Genomic DNA, 17,115 nt, shown 5'->3' with positions numbered 1-17,115 from the left:
GTGAACTAACCCTTTAAAGTACATTAAATGTATGTTATGCTGAGACCACGATAAGATACGACAGAGAGAATGTTATCGATCCTGGTATGAGTAAATTACATTTCTTTACGTTAAAACACTGTATAATGATTTTATTGCTTTCAGTACTTATTGTTGTATGGTATTTCATGAACAGTGTAATATTGCAAATATTAGTTCATTGTGTTTATTGTCATAAGTAAGGAAAGGTCTGTTAAATGACTGTGTCAATCTGAATTTTATTTCATTTATTTCTTTGATCGATACAACTGGATAATTTGATACAGCATGGAGTGAAGAGCGTGCCAATAAATGGCAATGCATTCTGGGGAATGTAGTTAAATATTACATTTTGTGATTATAAAAGGGAACAAGTTACTGAACCTGTGAGTTTTGACTTTGTGATACTGTGGTTGCCTGCATATTAGAGAGATGGGACAATGTACTAACTGAATAGTGTATTCACAGATTGTGAGAAGGAAGATTGTTTTAACACTGTCCCATTTTATGACTGCATTAAACACACAAACCGGCACTGGTGGTGTTTGTCCTGTTTTGATCCTGTGGTGTGAGTAGACGTCCGCTACAGTAGCACATCTTGTCAGGCAGGTAATACGGATGTGCTACTAGCATAACTATCAGAGAGTGTGATATTGTATTTGTATACGTGCATTGTTGAAAATGGTTGTTTGGTGTGTGTATCCTTGATGCTTCAACCTTCAGAAACCCCAAGGAAAAATATAAACTTTTCATAATTTGCCTATACATGATCATGAGCGATTGAAGCTCTGGCTTATCGTGCTGAACCTGAATATCATTAGGACACACCAACATTCTCTCAAATATTGGAGGGTGTGCAGTGAACCTTTTGCCCCTGAGGATTTCATACCATATCTGAATTCATCGGCTGTGCCTGTGCTGTTTTTCCAGCGAACTCAGGTGTGTGAAAACTTTGTCATTGTTATGCCTCTCTCAGCGCTCCACTCATCACCTGATTTTTAATTAACCACACCTGCACTCAATTCACTCGCTCATCACTGCCTGCATAAATACATTTTTTTTACCCATATGTAAGGTCACACCATTACCTCAGGCCGAAATAAGGCAGCCATGGAAACACTAAAAGGTGTAGGGTACAACGGGGTAATAGAGACCATTGATTTTATTATCTCTCAAAACATGAACTAGCATCAACTACCACAGCCATTTCCTAAACACCTGTTTGTCACTATGCACTTTCTATTCCGTTAAATCTTTGCATGTAATGTCTGAAGGTTGATTTTGAGGCAATTTGATCACATTTTTTATATTTTATAAAATGTTGCAAATGTATGTAGTTAATGAAAATCCCTGAAGTTAACATGTTTGAGTCAGAATAATAATTTATCATTTTCAGTTTTGATTAAGGTCATTAAAAAAAATTCAATAACTGTTCAGTCAGTGAAAGGATATTATTTAGGGTAAAAAGCACACATTGTTTTCTTAAGTGGGACTAATAGATTTGTTATGAAACATTTTCAAAGTGGGCTCACATTGACTCATCCCATCATAATAGAGATTTGTTTGTTTACAGAATACTTGAGATAATAAATATGCCAAATGTGTTTGAAATTTACAGGAAATAGTTGACTTTTTCTGAAGTTATTTTGAGTAAGTGTAACCAGTCCTGCTCAACCTACTCAAAGCAGGATTCAAACCTGTGTCAGCTGGCATGGTAGACGGGTGAGCTAACCAGGAGGCTAAAGGCTACAGCTCCAAGCTTCAGTTGCCAGTGTGCCTATTGAGGTCTGGGGAGTGAGGTCTACGCATACCGCATCACGTACCAGCTGGCTCTCATTACATAAGCATCATCTTAATTTGTTACTCAAAAAAGCATCTTGGTGTCTCAATTATTTGACAAATTTTGTATATTGACAAAAATGTAAATAACTGTGGACCCTATATCTGCACAATAGCACTTGAAAACCCTAAGGGCCTTTGACCCCAAGTGAGGGAGCCTTTTAAAAGTCTCCCTTACCACTTTTTATTAAAAACTGAATTTTAATCAAAACTATCTTCTGTTTTTTTTTTTTTATTGTTTTCACACAAATTATATTTCTCCATCAATATTCAATAAAACAAAAGTAATAAATAGAAGAATTGTATTCAAAGCGAAATTCAGACGAGATCACCTGTTTTCTTGAATTGTGGGATTTACAGTGCTGCGGAGAATGCATTGAGGGTGGTCAAGGGTGTCTTAAAAGTTCAAATTCCTCTGCTTTATGCAAATGAGGCACAAAAAACAGCAGGCGCCAGTCAATCGCTGTGAGCTGGAACCAGTGACGTCTGTCATATGCGCTAAAATATGCCTTTAATGCTGGATTCAGTGCTTTAATTGTATTCTGAAAACAATGATAGACAAAACGCTTTAGCTTTGTGATTTTGAAAAACAAACTTTGTTATTTTTTTATTAATAACACATATAAAACACAATTATTTAATAACGTTTATATACTTTAAAAATTGTATTACACTTTTATTTTCATTTTCTTGGGGAAAACCTGAAAATGGGCACAATAGTCTAACTTTCTTAACAACCGATATATTACTTTGCAAGTAACTAGGAGATGCTCATTTGGACAAGAGAAAGTAAGATTGAAGTATTTCCCTGCTGTTAAATAAAGACACCAAACGATAGGCTGTGGCGCATGCATTTAACAAGAACGTACATGTAATTTATTTCATAGATTGCACCAGTTCATTAAATTATCTATTGAAATGTTGAAATTCAAACACTATTGCCCTTGGCAAAACACTGAACTGAATGTATGTAACACAAGAAACTCTGTTGTTGCACACAAAAGTCTAGGTGAGTGGAAACGCCCATGGCATCTGGATGTAATTTCTAGTCATTTTTCTTCCTTTGCTATGCTGATGAGGAGATATTGGGTTCAGGTGTCTTTGTTCACAATAAAATGCTCTGGTATCTCTGAAGTGAGCTCCTTTCCACCTGCTGCTGTAATTCATTTATAATACATCCACTCGCCCACCCAACCTTCTCAACTAAACTCAAGCAATGCCACGAACAAACAAGTCTGAAAAAAATATATACGGTGTACACCATTGATTCCCAACCAGGGGTATCAACTGTATGTCCCAGGGGGTATTTGAAAACATTTCAGGTGTGCTTTACATTTCAAATGACAACTAATCATGATTAAATTCATGTTTTATTTGCAATATAATATGTTTAATGTATGAAAGTTTTATAGATGTGTGATAAAAAAGACTCTTAGAAAGAAATCAGATTTATGGTAAAATAGCATGTAAATCACATACTGTATAGTAAATACATTTACATTTATATTTAGTAATTTAGCAGATTCTTTTATTCAAAGTGACTTACTAATAAGGAACATTCCAAGCAATTTGTCATACAAAAAGTCAACAATATCTGCTGTATTGCACCGCCAAGTTCTCAGATTCGCTGGAGTTGTATAGAATTCATGAATAGAGAAGTACAATATCATTTTTAAAAGATATTTCTTAAATGATATCCAGTGTGATATGATTTAAAAGGAAAACATTCCATGTTCTGTGTCGATTAGGGGTACTTGAGCCTTTCCAATGCGGTTGTGGGTGTATGTACTGTAAGACAATAATGTGAAGCACTACTATAAGTCATTTGGACGGTAATCTGTGAGGATCTTGTTTTATTGGCCACTAAGAGAGAATTAACATTGGTAACATACAGTATTTATAATTACATCCCCAAATCTCATTGAACCATCCAGCCATTTGCTTGTTTGTTGGTGTCTACACTAAGGTTATAATTTGTATTGTGCATCCAGTGTTACACTGTTCAGATGTGCATTTTAGGAATGTCAACACACCATTTACTCTTTAATGCGTGGATATTTTGGACCTGTCCTTAGAGACTGAACTCAGAGTGTTCTCTTTTTCTGGTCAGGACATTCATTATTCAAGGTGTGTAAACCCTCCATCTGCTGCCTGTCTGGCTAAAACACTGTACTGTCATCTGAGTCAGTAGAGATGCACGGCATCACCTTATTATAGCAGTGGCACAAACAGCAGCATTGGGTATGTTTATACATCCAACATCAGCTGTTGTTTATCTAATATTTCCCCTGATAAGGCACTTATACACTTATATAGCCTCTGCAAAAATGGGCAGCATGGCAGCTCAGTGGGTAGCACTGTTGCCTCACAGCAAGAAGGTCTCGGGTTCAATTCCCTTCGAGTACTTTTCTGTGGAAATTGCATGTTATCCTGTGTTTGCGTAGGTTCCTTCCAGGTGCTAAAGTCATGCAGGTAAGGTTAACTGGAGACTAAATTGCCCATTGGTGTGAGAGAGAATGTGTATATCTCTGTGAAGTGATTTTTTTGGGAAGATCGCCTACCCCTAGTTCATATGGAATTGATTATTTATTTAGCAATATGTAATTAGCGAGATAATGAGCAGACGATTATTTGCACAGAATAAACACCAGCAGAACTCTCAAACCGCAGGTGCATTTTAGAGGGTTAAGCAGTTTTTTCTCACTTAATTACAGAATTTGAAATCAATATTTTGTCCGATTTCACAACCAGCTGTTTCTGGAGATTCCACAGACTCTTTCTCACATAACACAATTTAAACTCAAATCATTATTGCATGTCAATTTAATAATTTACTTGGTAAGTTGCCGTGTAATAAGGTGGATAGTGTACACTGAGCCACGTCGGAGTAATGTGCACCATCCGTGTAGGGGTCATGACCACCCTGACAGAGTTTATTTTGCTACATTGACTCAGTGTACATTATCCCTTACTTAAACTTTTTTTTATTATTAAATAAGTAATATGTATTGACACGTTCATTTAAAAACCTGTGGGTTTAAAAATCCTGGTATCAAAGTACCATGGTATTATTTCTACCTGATACCGTTACTGTAACATGAAATTGCCATCTATTTTTTGTAAGGTAAAAAAATTACTCCATCTTTAATTTCTTATAGTGTTTGCTTTACATGTCGTGTTGATCATGTTTTTGTTGTATTTGGTTTTATCCTTTTTGGGTCATCAATTTCCACTGACAAACAGGGTGTCTAAGCACGTTTGTTCACTCAGAAAAGGACAGTTTCTCAGTGAGAGGTTTCTCCTTGCAGCAGGAGATATTGATGAAGGCAGCCTGATGACCAGAAGTGAACAGGACAGTTCATGGTACACCACCATCATGACTGATGAACTCCTTGCTGTTTGGTGACATTGATGCAAGCAGGTGGCTGACTCCAAGTATAGCTGAACCAATTGAACAGCATGTCTTCAAAGACCCCCAGAAGTTGTATGTGTGAATAGGGGTCAGTGACCAGTCATGACATCTCAACAGGCCATTTCTATGCCTCTGAAGCTCATGCCAATTATTTATGAATAATAGTCAGTGGTTTGGAGGGACAGTGTACACTTGAAATGCCTCCCTATTTCTGTACAGAGCTAGGCTTACAAAGGCAGATCCATAGTTTCCTAGACTATAGTGTGAGGACGTTTCCACTTCAGTGGCTTTCAAGCACACGGTTCTAACTGTAGTCACTCATTTGGTTGTCACATCCATGGGATGACATCTCCATTACTGTCACCGAAGTGGATGAATGTCATTTCTGCCTGCCATACCTAATACCCATGTCAACTGATTTAGCTGAGGAGCAGAGGTCAAAAGCACTGATAAGTGAGGACGAATCATGGTGGATCATTGCCATAGTGAAGCATCTAGAGATTATATGTGTGAAGTGATGGGGCACAGGTGATAATTATCAAGTAAGAAACTTGCCAATGAGGTTGTCTAATGTAGGCAAATGAGGATAGGTTTTGTTTTGTTCATTTTCTTTAAGTTGTGACATAAGAATACATTAGTATAGCACTACAAATTTCTTAACTAGATTTTCACAGTTGAAATAATTAGTATGAGAGGGCAAAATTGTAAGAAATCGTACCTGTTTGCACAGAAAAAAAATGAAATGAACCAACCAATGATATTACGATTTTTCCTAAATTTAACCCATTACCCAAAACGTAAATTTTGGAAATTACTAACTTTTAGAAAATCAGAACTGTCCCGACCAACAATTGGGCGATTTTACCACACAGAAAATTCAATGTCCTTAGTATAATTATCCATATCTTAATGATTGTCCTACCTCTTCTGAAGTAATGGATAAACTGTGTTTACTGTCACGTGGCAGCTTTTTAAACTTTTCTCAGTACTGTTCAGTATCCACCAATTACAGTCATTGGCAAGATTTAAAAAAAAATATACATACTTATCTAAAGATTACACAAGTGGATTTCTATTGGTATTTTATGTCCAATCCTTGAAATTGATAGATTTAAACTAGCATACTTTTGTGTACAGAAGTTTTGAATGCAGTCCAACTTTTTCAGCCAGTAAGCGCCGTCTTGAGGAAGACACCTTAAAATTTGAACGATTGGTGCAGGATTTCAAGTTGCCAGTATAACTCCTAATAAATGTTTTATTTTGCACATTGGAGAAGAACATCAGGATAAATTGGAAAATTATGTTTTGTCAATAAAAAAAGTAATTAGTTGTAGGCTAAGACTAAAACCAACTTTGTTCAGGAGGCCAACTTTTTCAGATAAAAATGTAAGTACATATGAATAAGCAATATGAGAAAAGATTATGTGGGAGTGAGAGGAATTGGAAAGCAGAGAGTGGGGGAAAATTTCAGTGGTCCTTTGTCCTCACAATTTGTTTATCTTGGGATATCATTTTGCACATGTGTTGTAAATTGTTCATTTGCCCTACCCTTTGCTTAGATATCCATGTATTTAATGCTGGATAATACATTTTACAGAATGTCACTTCATATGCCCTGGATATAATCCTTTCGAGATAAATCTAACATTTGATTTTAATCCATTAATATTAGGTTTATCGCATTACATATCGTTGACACAATATCAACGTTTATTGCATCTCACATTTGTTCTCCTATCCGTGCAGCCCTATAGAGGCCATTTCTTCATTTGTTTATTCTTTAGAAATTCTTGTAGGATTAAACGGCTAATATATAATATGGTAGGGCAGAGAAATAAGAAATGAGACTTGGTAATAATAATTAGGGATATCCCGATACTGGTACCTCACTCATGTACTGGTAATCGTACCATAAAACCGATACCATCTGATGTACGAATGTCATTACGTAAACAGTCAACCCACAAATTAAAATAACATTATGTTCTAATGAGATTATCTCTTAATGAGATAAATATACTGTATAGTTTGCATGTAATTCAAATGTCAGTGCTTTTGAATGTGTGGAGTCAGTGTTGTACTGATGCCGGCTGCTCGTACCTATCAAAGCTCCTCCTTGGCTCATACAGGGAAAACACCATCATGAGCATTGTGCGATCTGTTTGTAACAGACAAATTCACATTGTAGCACAAGGCACATACTGAGTACATACTTATTTAATTAAATAGCAGGTTTAATAATCACTTTGAGTCACGGATTAATCCACCGGCTTTTCCAGAGGGGGAAGCTGCCATCATAACGTCAGAGCACCTTGGCCAAAACAACACGAACACGTCAAAATAAAAGCTCTGTCAAAGTTAAAGTTAAATTTATAGGGAAAAGTACGATAGAAATATATCACTAATGAAAATTTCAATTCTAATATTCACTGTAATACTAGTACTAATAATACTACTACTAATAATAATAATAAATCAGTTGTAATTGTATTATACTTAAGCAGTATTTAACATCTGTGATGCTCTGTTATGCTGCACTTTATTTGACAAAATATAACTCCAATGTTGTATTTTGGATTGTGCTGTGAGGTTCTGTATATTAGCATTTCATTTGATAAAAAAAAAATACAATATTATGTTGAAAATTAATTATGATATTTTTATTTGAATAAAGTTTTTGTGAATTAATTTATTTAAACACCATTTTGATAATACATTTAAATAAACTGTTAATATGGAGTTTAGTGGGAAAAAAGAAAAGAACGGTGGATCAGTGGGTATTATTCGAATTTTGAAAATATTTAAGGTTAAACATTCGAACTTAGTATATCTGCTCAGTTGGCAGCCCTAGTCCAAAGACATGCAGGTCAAGTGAATTGGAGACTCTAAATTGCCTTGTACATTAGGTGAGAGTGTGAATGTGTTTGTCTGTGTGTTAGCCCTCTGATGGACTGGGCACCTGTCCAGGGTGTTTCCCCGCCTTTGGCCGAGACAGCTGGGACAGGCTCCAGCACTACCCGTGACCCTGCATAGCTGTAGAAAATGGATGAATGGATGGATGATTTGAATAGGAAAATAACTTTTGTTAAAACATCAAGTCAGAAATCAGTCGAGGGAAGCATATTACAGATTATTGGCATGCATCAGCCATTTGCATAAATAAATAAATATGTAATGAGTTACCATATTTGTTCACAGACTTAAAGTTAAAATAAAATGTTGGAAAGCAGGACTGCTAAAATGTAATGCCTATTGTATCAGTTTGAAATTCTATTTGTTGATTGGTTTTCTCTATGGGAAAATTCATACCTTTTCACATGAGCCAAAATTGTATATCTTACGATTTCGCCATTTCGTACGAATTATTTCAAGTTTTCATGCGACTATGTTGAAATGTGAGTGATGCTTGCAAATGTAAAACTCACTGTCACAATGCTAAGGTGTTGCAATATGGTTGTTAAGGCATTCTGAGTGGTTACTTGTTGGTTGCTCAAAAGAGCTCACTAATAAAAGAGCCCAGCTCCAAGTCTCTAATATATTCCTGTCCCCATTTGGCTTGGGTCCCTCCCTCAATGTAAATCTATGGGATTTTTCTGTTAATTATAGGTAGTTATTTAATTATAGGAAATTACTGTTAACGAATGTGCTGCTAATGAGCATGGATTCAAGAGTAGTGTAACATCCATGCAATGGCAGTGTGCCATCCATTGTTTCCGTTTAGGGTGTCTCAATTGCTTCTGTCTCTTCATGTAATCCCAGACTGACTCAATGATGTCGAGATACAGGCTTTGTGGGGGCCATACCATCTGTTGTAGGGCTCCATGTTCTTCTTCTATTGAATTCTATTTGCATAGAGCATGTTGAAATCTAAAATTGATATTTCCTACTCATACTCTAAAAGCAGAACATATAAAATTACTGTTTGAAGACTTTTGCACAGCACTGTGCATTCTTCTTTGTTGAGAGTTTGTAAGATTACTGAGCATGTGGAAAACATCAGCTTGAAAATAAGCATTATTCCCTCCATTATTGAGGAGAATCTTCACTCCCTTTTGAGGATTCAGAAAACAGATAAGGCAGCAGACAGCAATAGAACAGGAAATGATTCAAAAACAACATCTGCGTGTAATGCTATCTGTTTTGGCGGATCAGTTGATCAGGATGTGAGAAGTGTTATCTTGCTTTGCTCTTCCTCATTTATCATCTCATTTAGAATTCAATTTACAAAGCAGGATCATGGAAAAACAACACACCCAACGACACACTTGTCTACATAGCAATGGCAAAAGATTGCTGCATATTAAATAGATTTTAATGATAATTACTGAATAAATTGATTAATACGATGATTAAATACATTACAATGATATGAATTGTTGATTTGAATGTATACGGTGAAAACAGACAAACAAAATATACTTTAAATTAACACAATTATATTAAGTGTTAAAAAGTAATCACAACCAATCAATTACATTCAATTAATAATCTCAATACTTGAATATTTACAAGAAAGCTTTTATAAAAAAAAGTACAGCAGAATAGAACAAAATAAAAACTGTTTATAGAACAATTGTCTAATTAACGAAAAAACGAATTGTTTAAATACAGTAAAATAGAAAAGAAATGCACAACTTTAGAGCCTTTTTTTTTTTTTAAATAAATGTTTTCACTAAAATATGTCAAACTGTTTACATCAGATAAATCATGACTGTTTATTACATTGAAGATATCATATATTCTACAATGAAACCTGGTATTCCCTCTAATAGGGTTCCTTCCTTTTCAAGTGGAGGAGGGGGAATTGGAACAGCACATGACACATGCCAGACTTAAAATATGTCCTATATGACACAGGCATGTGCGCTACCCATTTCACCATGTCTCGGACCCCTTCTTCAACATTTAAAGAACACATTTAATTCCTTTCTGCCAGTTTTAATTAAAGCTCTATCTTTTCCTCTCTCTTTGACAGTCTGATAATGATGCTCACTGCCCCTGCCCCACGGCATCCGTGTCACTTTAGATGAGCACATTGCTCCCATGGTGTCCTCTCGTTCTTCAGGCCTGGCTAAAAGAGATCCAATCTCTTCTCTGTCCAAATGTGGAGTCTCTGGACTGTAGATCCCATAACAATACAGCAGAAAGTTCACACAGAAACGTCGCTTTCATACGCCCAGACATTCTCCGTTTTGTCAGTTCATTTGACCTAAATCTGCGTCCAACTGTCTCCTGGATTAATGATCTGTTTTCCAGACAATGTCAGAGCAACACAAAAGCAAATATATTTAGAGACATGGTCAACATCTCCCATTGAAACTTCTAATCAACATGGGATAGGAAAAACAGGAGTTTGCAAAGCAATAACAATGAGGATGTGGTTTGGTTTATCATCAGACACATTCTTAATGGGGCATACAAAATATTTATCTCAAATATTTTTTATCAATGAATCTCATTTCATTCATGAGACTGCTGAAATCTCTCTGAAATCTATACATAAAGAAATGAGTTACATTCACATGCTATAATATACATATCCTGGAAATAAGTATTTCAGGTTATAACTGATCACAATGTGGCTTTTCTTCAGGCAACATGAAGGTATACAAGACAAAACTGACAAACAAATTCCTAAGAGTCTTATAATGAAAGAAATTAAATAAATTGCATTAAGTAATGCTCTAGACAACAGTTCAATATCATTGTAAGACATTTAGATTTTATCACAAATATTCATTGTAAGTGCACAATTGGGTTTTCGGTACAGATTAGTCTCCACATTGTCCACTTCATGAACAAAGGTATCTGATACACATTTATCTCTTGAAACAGAAGTCTTTCTTTCATACAGAGATAATCTGGACACCTCCGGCAATACTGTCCCCTTTAAAAAAAAAACTCACATTTGAGTTTGCCATTGAGGTAACCTACTTCTTCTACAATTCATCCAAGAAATTGAAGTGTGTTCTTGGTTTCCAACTGACACTGGGACATTCAGAGCATTGAAAATGTTTTCATGTGTTGATACTGCAGTGAAAGCACTGCGCTATGTCTGAGTGACCATCTAAGAAAATTGCTGTAGGCTTTAAGAAGTATTTACATAACTCTATTATATAATCAGAGCCTAATGCTATAAAAGTGTTCACTAAAAGCTATGACATGCATTTAATTTACAAAAGAAAATGGAGTCCTTTTAAAACCATCAAATATAACTCTGGGTGTATTGCTCCAGTGTATTTTGGTGGCCGTTAGTGAAATTTGGTATCAAAAGACAGCATTCAAAATGACTTTCACTGACAGTCAGTGTGTCATGGCCCATCATAGATATTGCAGAAGTCTTATGTGTGCTCCATGTCACTGTCATGTTCCAATGGCAAAAAGCCTTGTCCTCTTCAACAAAGCAAAAAAAACAAACAGATTTTCCACCTGAGGGGGGATTGACCTAATCGCAGGATTCATCAGTGCATGTGTATAAATCCTGCCTCAGATGTGAGGTCTTGGAGTGTCACACCACGGTGGTCTCAGTCTGCAGGAAAGACTGGGCTCTGGAATTCCGGTGGAACTGGGCCATGTTGTCTGTGCCGTTCCTGGATATGGACGAGCTGTGCAGACGGTAGTCTCGGCCAATGTATCGCTTCAGGCGCAAACTCCGCCACTTCCTCTTGAGTTCACTCTGGACCTGCATATCAGTCAAAAAGAAAACACATTAGCGCATCCATAGCATTAGCATTGCAGCACACATGGGAAATAGTGGCATGTGGCATGCTTTTTCAAATCAACATGAAATCAAAATCAAATATCGGGAAATGGAATACATTTATGGTTGGAAATATCACATATACAACTTGAATGGAATGCAGCATAACCGTGTACCCTGACAAAACTATTTATTGCAAGCAACTTTTAAATCGCAAATATTATTAGATAGATTTTTCCAGGTACTATAGAACTATAGTTGTTTTTCAAAAAACAGTCATGCTGCAGTTAAAATTAGGCTTGCATAAGCATTAAGTGTCATTTCAAGTTCTGCTTTTGTGTCAGTTGTTAGTTGACTGCCACGTAATGTATGTCTTATTCATTGTGAAACTGTGTTTTCTTATTGGTATGAATTGCACTGAAGGCCTAGACTTCAAATGCACGGCCCGGGGCTGGTTAGCATACAAAGTTTTAGTAAAGGTATACCTTCATTAGCGAGAATGAAAGCACTAAAGACTGACCTCAGTATTCAAAAAACAGTACAGAATTGCAACCACTAAGCCCTGTGTAAGGAGCACAGAGATTAAGAAAACATTAGTGCCATAAAACAAACATAATGCACAACATAAGTCCAAGTACATACATACTGTAACTAGTGGTTCTTGAACACTTTATTACTTACCTGAAAGGATCCCAGGCCAAGGTCAAAAAATATTTTGTAGTTTTCCATTTCATCATTTTCATCTATGATGTAAACGAAAAGAACAAAGTTGACTCCAAAGAGAGGGATCAACAGAAGTGTCGACTTGGCCAACCTCCTGCAAACAGTGAGCGAAAGAGTGAGAGAAGGGACAGGATTTGGTCAGAATGATCAAAAGTGATAGCTTAGCATTTTTTGTCTAAGTGGACAAAGTATATTTCCAAATACACAATGGTGAGCTCCAAACTGCAATTCCAACTTTAGGAGAACACAAAGGATACACCACATCTGGAGAGCAATCAAACAGAGCACAGCCTCTAATGCATTAGTGACAGAGCACTCAGTAGAACAACAACTCAGATTGGTACAGATCGGTGCATAAATATTTAACCATCCTAGCATTGCAAACGCATTTAGCTTTTCCCTATAGATAATGGAAGACTGATAAAAGTGGAGCATCCATCCATTTCCATCCAGTTTTCTGAGATTGAAGGTACAGCAGAACGCTACTACAGATAAATTTAAAAGGGAGAACTCTGCTTTGACCTGGGTGACATATAAGAGGAACTATGTTTGCTGATGCCACATTTCAGATCCGTATGACTTTCTCTCAAGGTCAAGGTCAAGATCAAGGTTAACTTTATTATCCCACAAGGGGAAATTCATGTGGTCATTCATTACGTGCCCTTGTCACAACATATTCTCTAAACAACACATAAACACAATAACTAAACAACACATAAACACAATAACTAAACAACACATAAACACAAAAAGAAATAAAAATACTGCAAAATTGAAAATCACAATCCAACATTTAACGCTAAAAAATGTATAATATTATCAAGTGACTAAAACTATGATAACTTGCGATGTACTTGATCATTATACAATCTGATCGTGTAGGTCTCCTCTGTGGAATAAAAAATGTATATATATATTATAGGCAGAATGAAGTCAGTAATCATTCACTTTCATTATATGGAAGAAAAAAAAAGATGTAATGCAAGTGAATGGTGACTAAGGCTAACATTCTACCAAACAATGCCTTTTGTGTTGATAAGAAAGTCATAAAGCTTTAGAACAACATAGGGGTGAGTAAATTACCATTTTCATGTTTGGCTGAACTATCCCTTTAACTTGCTCATAGAACTGTATAAAAGCAATATCACACTCACAACCATGTACACGTGTAGTATACAATCGTGATGCATTATCCATAATACTGAATCATTGCTCATGTGACTTTGCTTAATTTTGAATATGCAATACCTGTACTGAGACTGATCGTTTCCCCCAACATCCGGACACCTTAGTTTCTGCACCAGGATTCGAATGATACTGATGAACAGAATGAAGTTTATCTAAAGAACAGAGAGGAGAGTGAGGAAAAAGAGAGATGAAACAAAGTAATAATTTATACTAAATGTCTGTCCTGTACTTTTATATCAGTCCTCTTTTACACAATGACATCATGCAAACAGTTTGAAAAGCATTTTGTAAAATTATAGGGGAATCTTTCACAGGACACTTCCCAAAGATGACAATAAGAACTTCTCTGAATATTTGTATTTGTACCAGATTACAGGATTATTGCACATTGTAAAATGTGATCATGTGCAGTTGTTACCTTAAAAAGCTGTTTTGACCTGATCTGACCTTTTAAAAAAAAATAATTGATGTTACCCGGTGTTTTTAGGTTTTATCAGAAACCAGTTTTATTCCGGGTTCAATATAAATTAAGATGAATTGACAGCATTTGTGGCTTAAAACTGATTACCACAAAAATGTATTTAGACTCGCCTCTCCTCTTTTTAAAAAAGCAAAAATCGAAATTACAGTGAGGCAATGGAAGTGAATGGGGACAATTTCTTAGAGGGTTTAATTTTTACACACATTTTTGTGTTTATTGACATTACATCATCATGGCAAAATTAGTTGTAAAACTGGCTATAACTTTACACAGAAAAGGTTATTGTTTACTATATGCATATTGTTTATGTCTTGTGGCTGTAGTTTTGAAACAGCAAGTATTTTAACGTAAAATAAATAGCCCCTATTCACATTGTAAGTGCCTCATCTGCTGTTCAGATGAACATGTTATGTGCTAAAAAAGCTAGACGTAGCGCACCGAAAATAACAATGCACGTGACTCAAAAGGCGGCTTTAAACATTATAATTCTTTCTAACCTCACACCACAGCTAAAAATAACAGTGCAAAACAACAGTCAAAGACATCCATCTAGAGGATGTCAACATAGAAAGTTTTTTTTTTTTTTTTTAAACAGCACACATGGTCTGTGAGAACGGCCATCAGGATGTATGTACATGGTCTAACATTTTTGATTGTTGTAACCTAATGTAGTTGATTTATTTATAATACTGCTTAATATAATTTTTAACCAGCTAATTTAGATATTACCTGACAAAATATTTTTTTACAGTGTACCCTTTGAAAGGGTTGTCCAACCACATGGATCACCAAAGCCACACACTTTTTTCAAGGTATGAAAACATATGATTTCTCTTATATTCCTATGCTCAGGAGAGCTGATGGTCAAGAACATTTTAGCCTGGATGCGTTCAGGCAAAGCTGTCAAACACAGCCATCATGCTGTCCACAGACGTTTGCTCTCTTGCAGGTGAAGCTTTATATAATGGATATAGCACTTCGGATCCAGGAGAGAGAGCCGGGCAAACTCCTTTCTCACATGTGCTGAGAGAGGCACTCTGACGGCGTGTTTGCTTGCTGTTCTTGACATGCCTGCGCTCACGTCTCATCCAGGACATAGGAACTATCTGTGATACTCAGCACATCCTGTCATCTGCTACATTTACAGTATGCATTTGTGGTTTAAGGTAACAGTTTACATGCATCGCTCTGAGGTTATACTCACAATGACTGATGCCATTATTGGCCAGTTTATCACCCGCCATGGAATCGGGGCGTCATTTCTCTCCCAGCATCTATTAAGAGGAGACATCAAAGAGTTACAGTTACATTTATAACAGCAGATGCAAACAGGAATGTGTTTTATCTTCCAAAGAGTTTCATTTTAATCTCCCAGGGTTAAATAACCGCTACTTAAAGTCTCACGTGACTTCAGTCAGTCTGAATATGCTGAGCAAAACTTACCCTGTGTCCTCCAGATAAATCCTACAAATGATCCATGGAATCACAAACACGGTGGGGAATCCTAAGGGAAGAAAGAATGATCAAATGTCAAGAGATTCAGTTATTGCGTGATCAGTGTACATACTGTTTATATGGGTGTTTCCTCAACTTCAGGCATTTTTATGTTTTAGGGGTTGATTTTGATTAAAACTAACAGATTTCAGATTTTCTTTTTTATTTCTAAAACTGACTTTTCTAAATATCTTTTATTGCTTGTTCCATTGTTCCAAACTCAGACTTTCAATCTTAACATATGAAAATCCATAAAAAAATTTTTTAAAAAAAGTACATTTTTAAAACTATGATAATCTACAAGATGGACAATATCAACCATTTTAATTGTTATTAAGAGATAATTATTACAATTTCAATTTTCAAGTTTGAGAATTACAACTATTCTACAGTTGTGGTTTCATTTCAACCACAATTTTGGCACAAAAAGGGTGTTTTACAAAGGTTAGTGTATTTGTTTAGCAAAAGAAAAATGAAAGATAAATGTCACTATTGAAAAATTTTTATATAACGTGTCAAACTGTCATTTTGTCAAAGATGCAAACCATTTTTTTTTTTTAATGTTATTTGTATGTAATTAAAACACATAAAATGCTATGAAATGAGCCTTAGCAAAAAGAAGTCTGCCTTTTTAAAAAGCAACTTGTAGCTTTTTTACTTTTATCCACATAAATAAACTGTGGGATAATTATTAAAATGTATGTGATTTTAGCCAACAGCATTTCTTCCAGGACACCTGCTGGAAGATTCTTTCATTAGTTTCCTCTGGGGAGGTAGGCCACTCTCACTAGACAAAAATAGGGCCTGAAAGGAAATGCTGGTAAACAGAGAGAGATTAAAGGGTCCATGTTTGTCGTCACTGTCATGATGAAAGAGAAGCTAAATGAGGTGTTGATATGATGAGTCTAGCAAGCTATACCCCCTTCTGTCCTCTACAAATGAATGAGCTTCTACTTCCCTAGAAACCCAAGACTCGGGGGAGACAACAAAATGCAAAGACATGTAATACATAATGTGCTACAAACAGACTGAGCAAGGCATGCTGGCATGCCACATTGTTCTCTATATGTTGTTTACCCTGTAAATGGCGAGTGAGATCAAAAGTGTTTATGAATTAAGAGGGAGACATTCAGTGCTACACCGAGAGGTGTGTGATGAAATGATTTCCAACGCATGCATGTTTTCTTGTCTAACAGGATGAAAGCTAATGCATCAAATGCAGTAGGAGGTGGAAAATGTCTTCTCTAATGTTCACATACA

The 17,115-nt window shown here is 35.9% G+C and overlaps 1 protein-coding gene across 1 annotated transcript in view; it reads right to left on the bottom strand.

Moving 5' to 3' along the window:
- Positions 1–10,649: 10,649 nt before the first annotated feature.
- The window catches only part of LOC127635372 (vasoactive intestinal polypeptide receptor 2-like), a 46,168-nt gene continuing 39,702 nt past the window's right edge, over positions 10,650–17,115 (bottom strand). Inside the window, exons 8-13 of the mRNA XM_052115363.1 lie at positions 15,805–15,865; positions 15,566–15,635; positions 13,941–14,032; positions 12,651–12,786; positions 12,490–12,531; positions 10,650–11,951 (exon numbers count right to left, since the gene is read on the bottom strand). Coding sequence (XP_051971323.1) covers positions 11,778–11,951; positions 12,490–12,531; positions 12,651–12,786; positions 13,941–14,032; positions 15,566–15,635; positions 15,805–15,865 — 575 coding nt within the window. The 3' untranslated portion in view covers positions 10,650–11,777. The remainder of the gene's footprint in view (positions 11,952–12,489; positions 12,532–12,650; positions 12,787–13,940; positions 14,033–15,565; positions 15,636–15,804; positions 15,866–17,115) is intronic.

This window comes from Xyrauchen texanus, chromosome 42 (assembly GCF_025860055.1).
Source record: "Xyrauchen texanus isolate HMW12.3.18 chromosome 42, RBS_HiC_50CHRs, whole genome shotgun sequence".
NCBI classification, from domain to species: domain Eukaryota; kingdom Metazoa; phylum Chordata; class Actinopteri; order Cypriniformes; family Catostomidae; genus Xyrauchen; species Xyrauchen texanus.
Note: the sequence above shows the minus strand (reverse complement) of the source record. Positions and strands in the feature narration are given on the sequence as shown.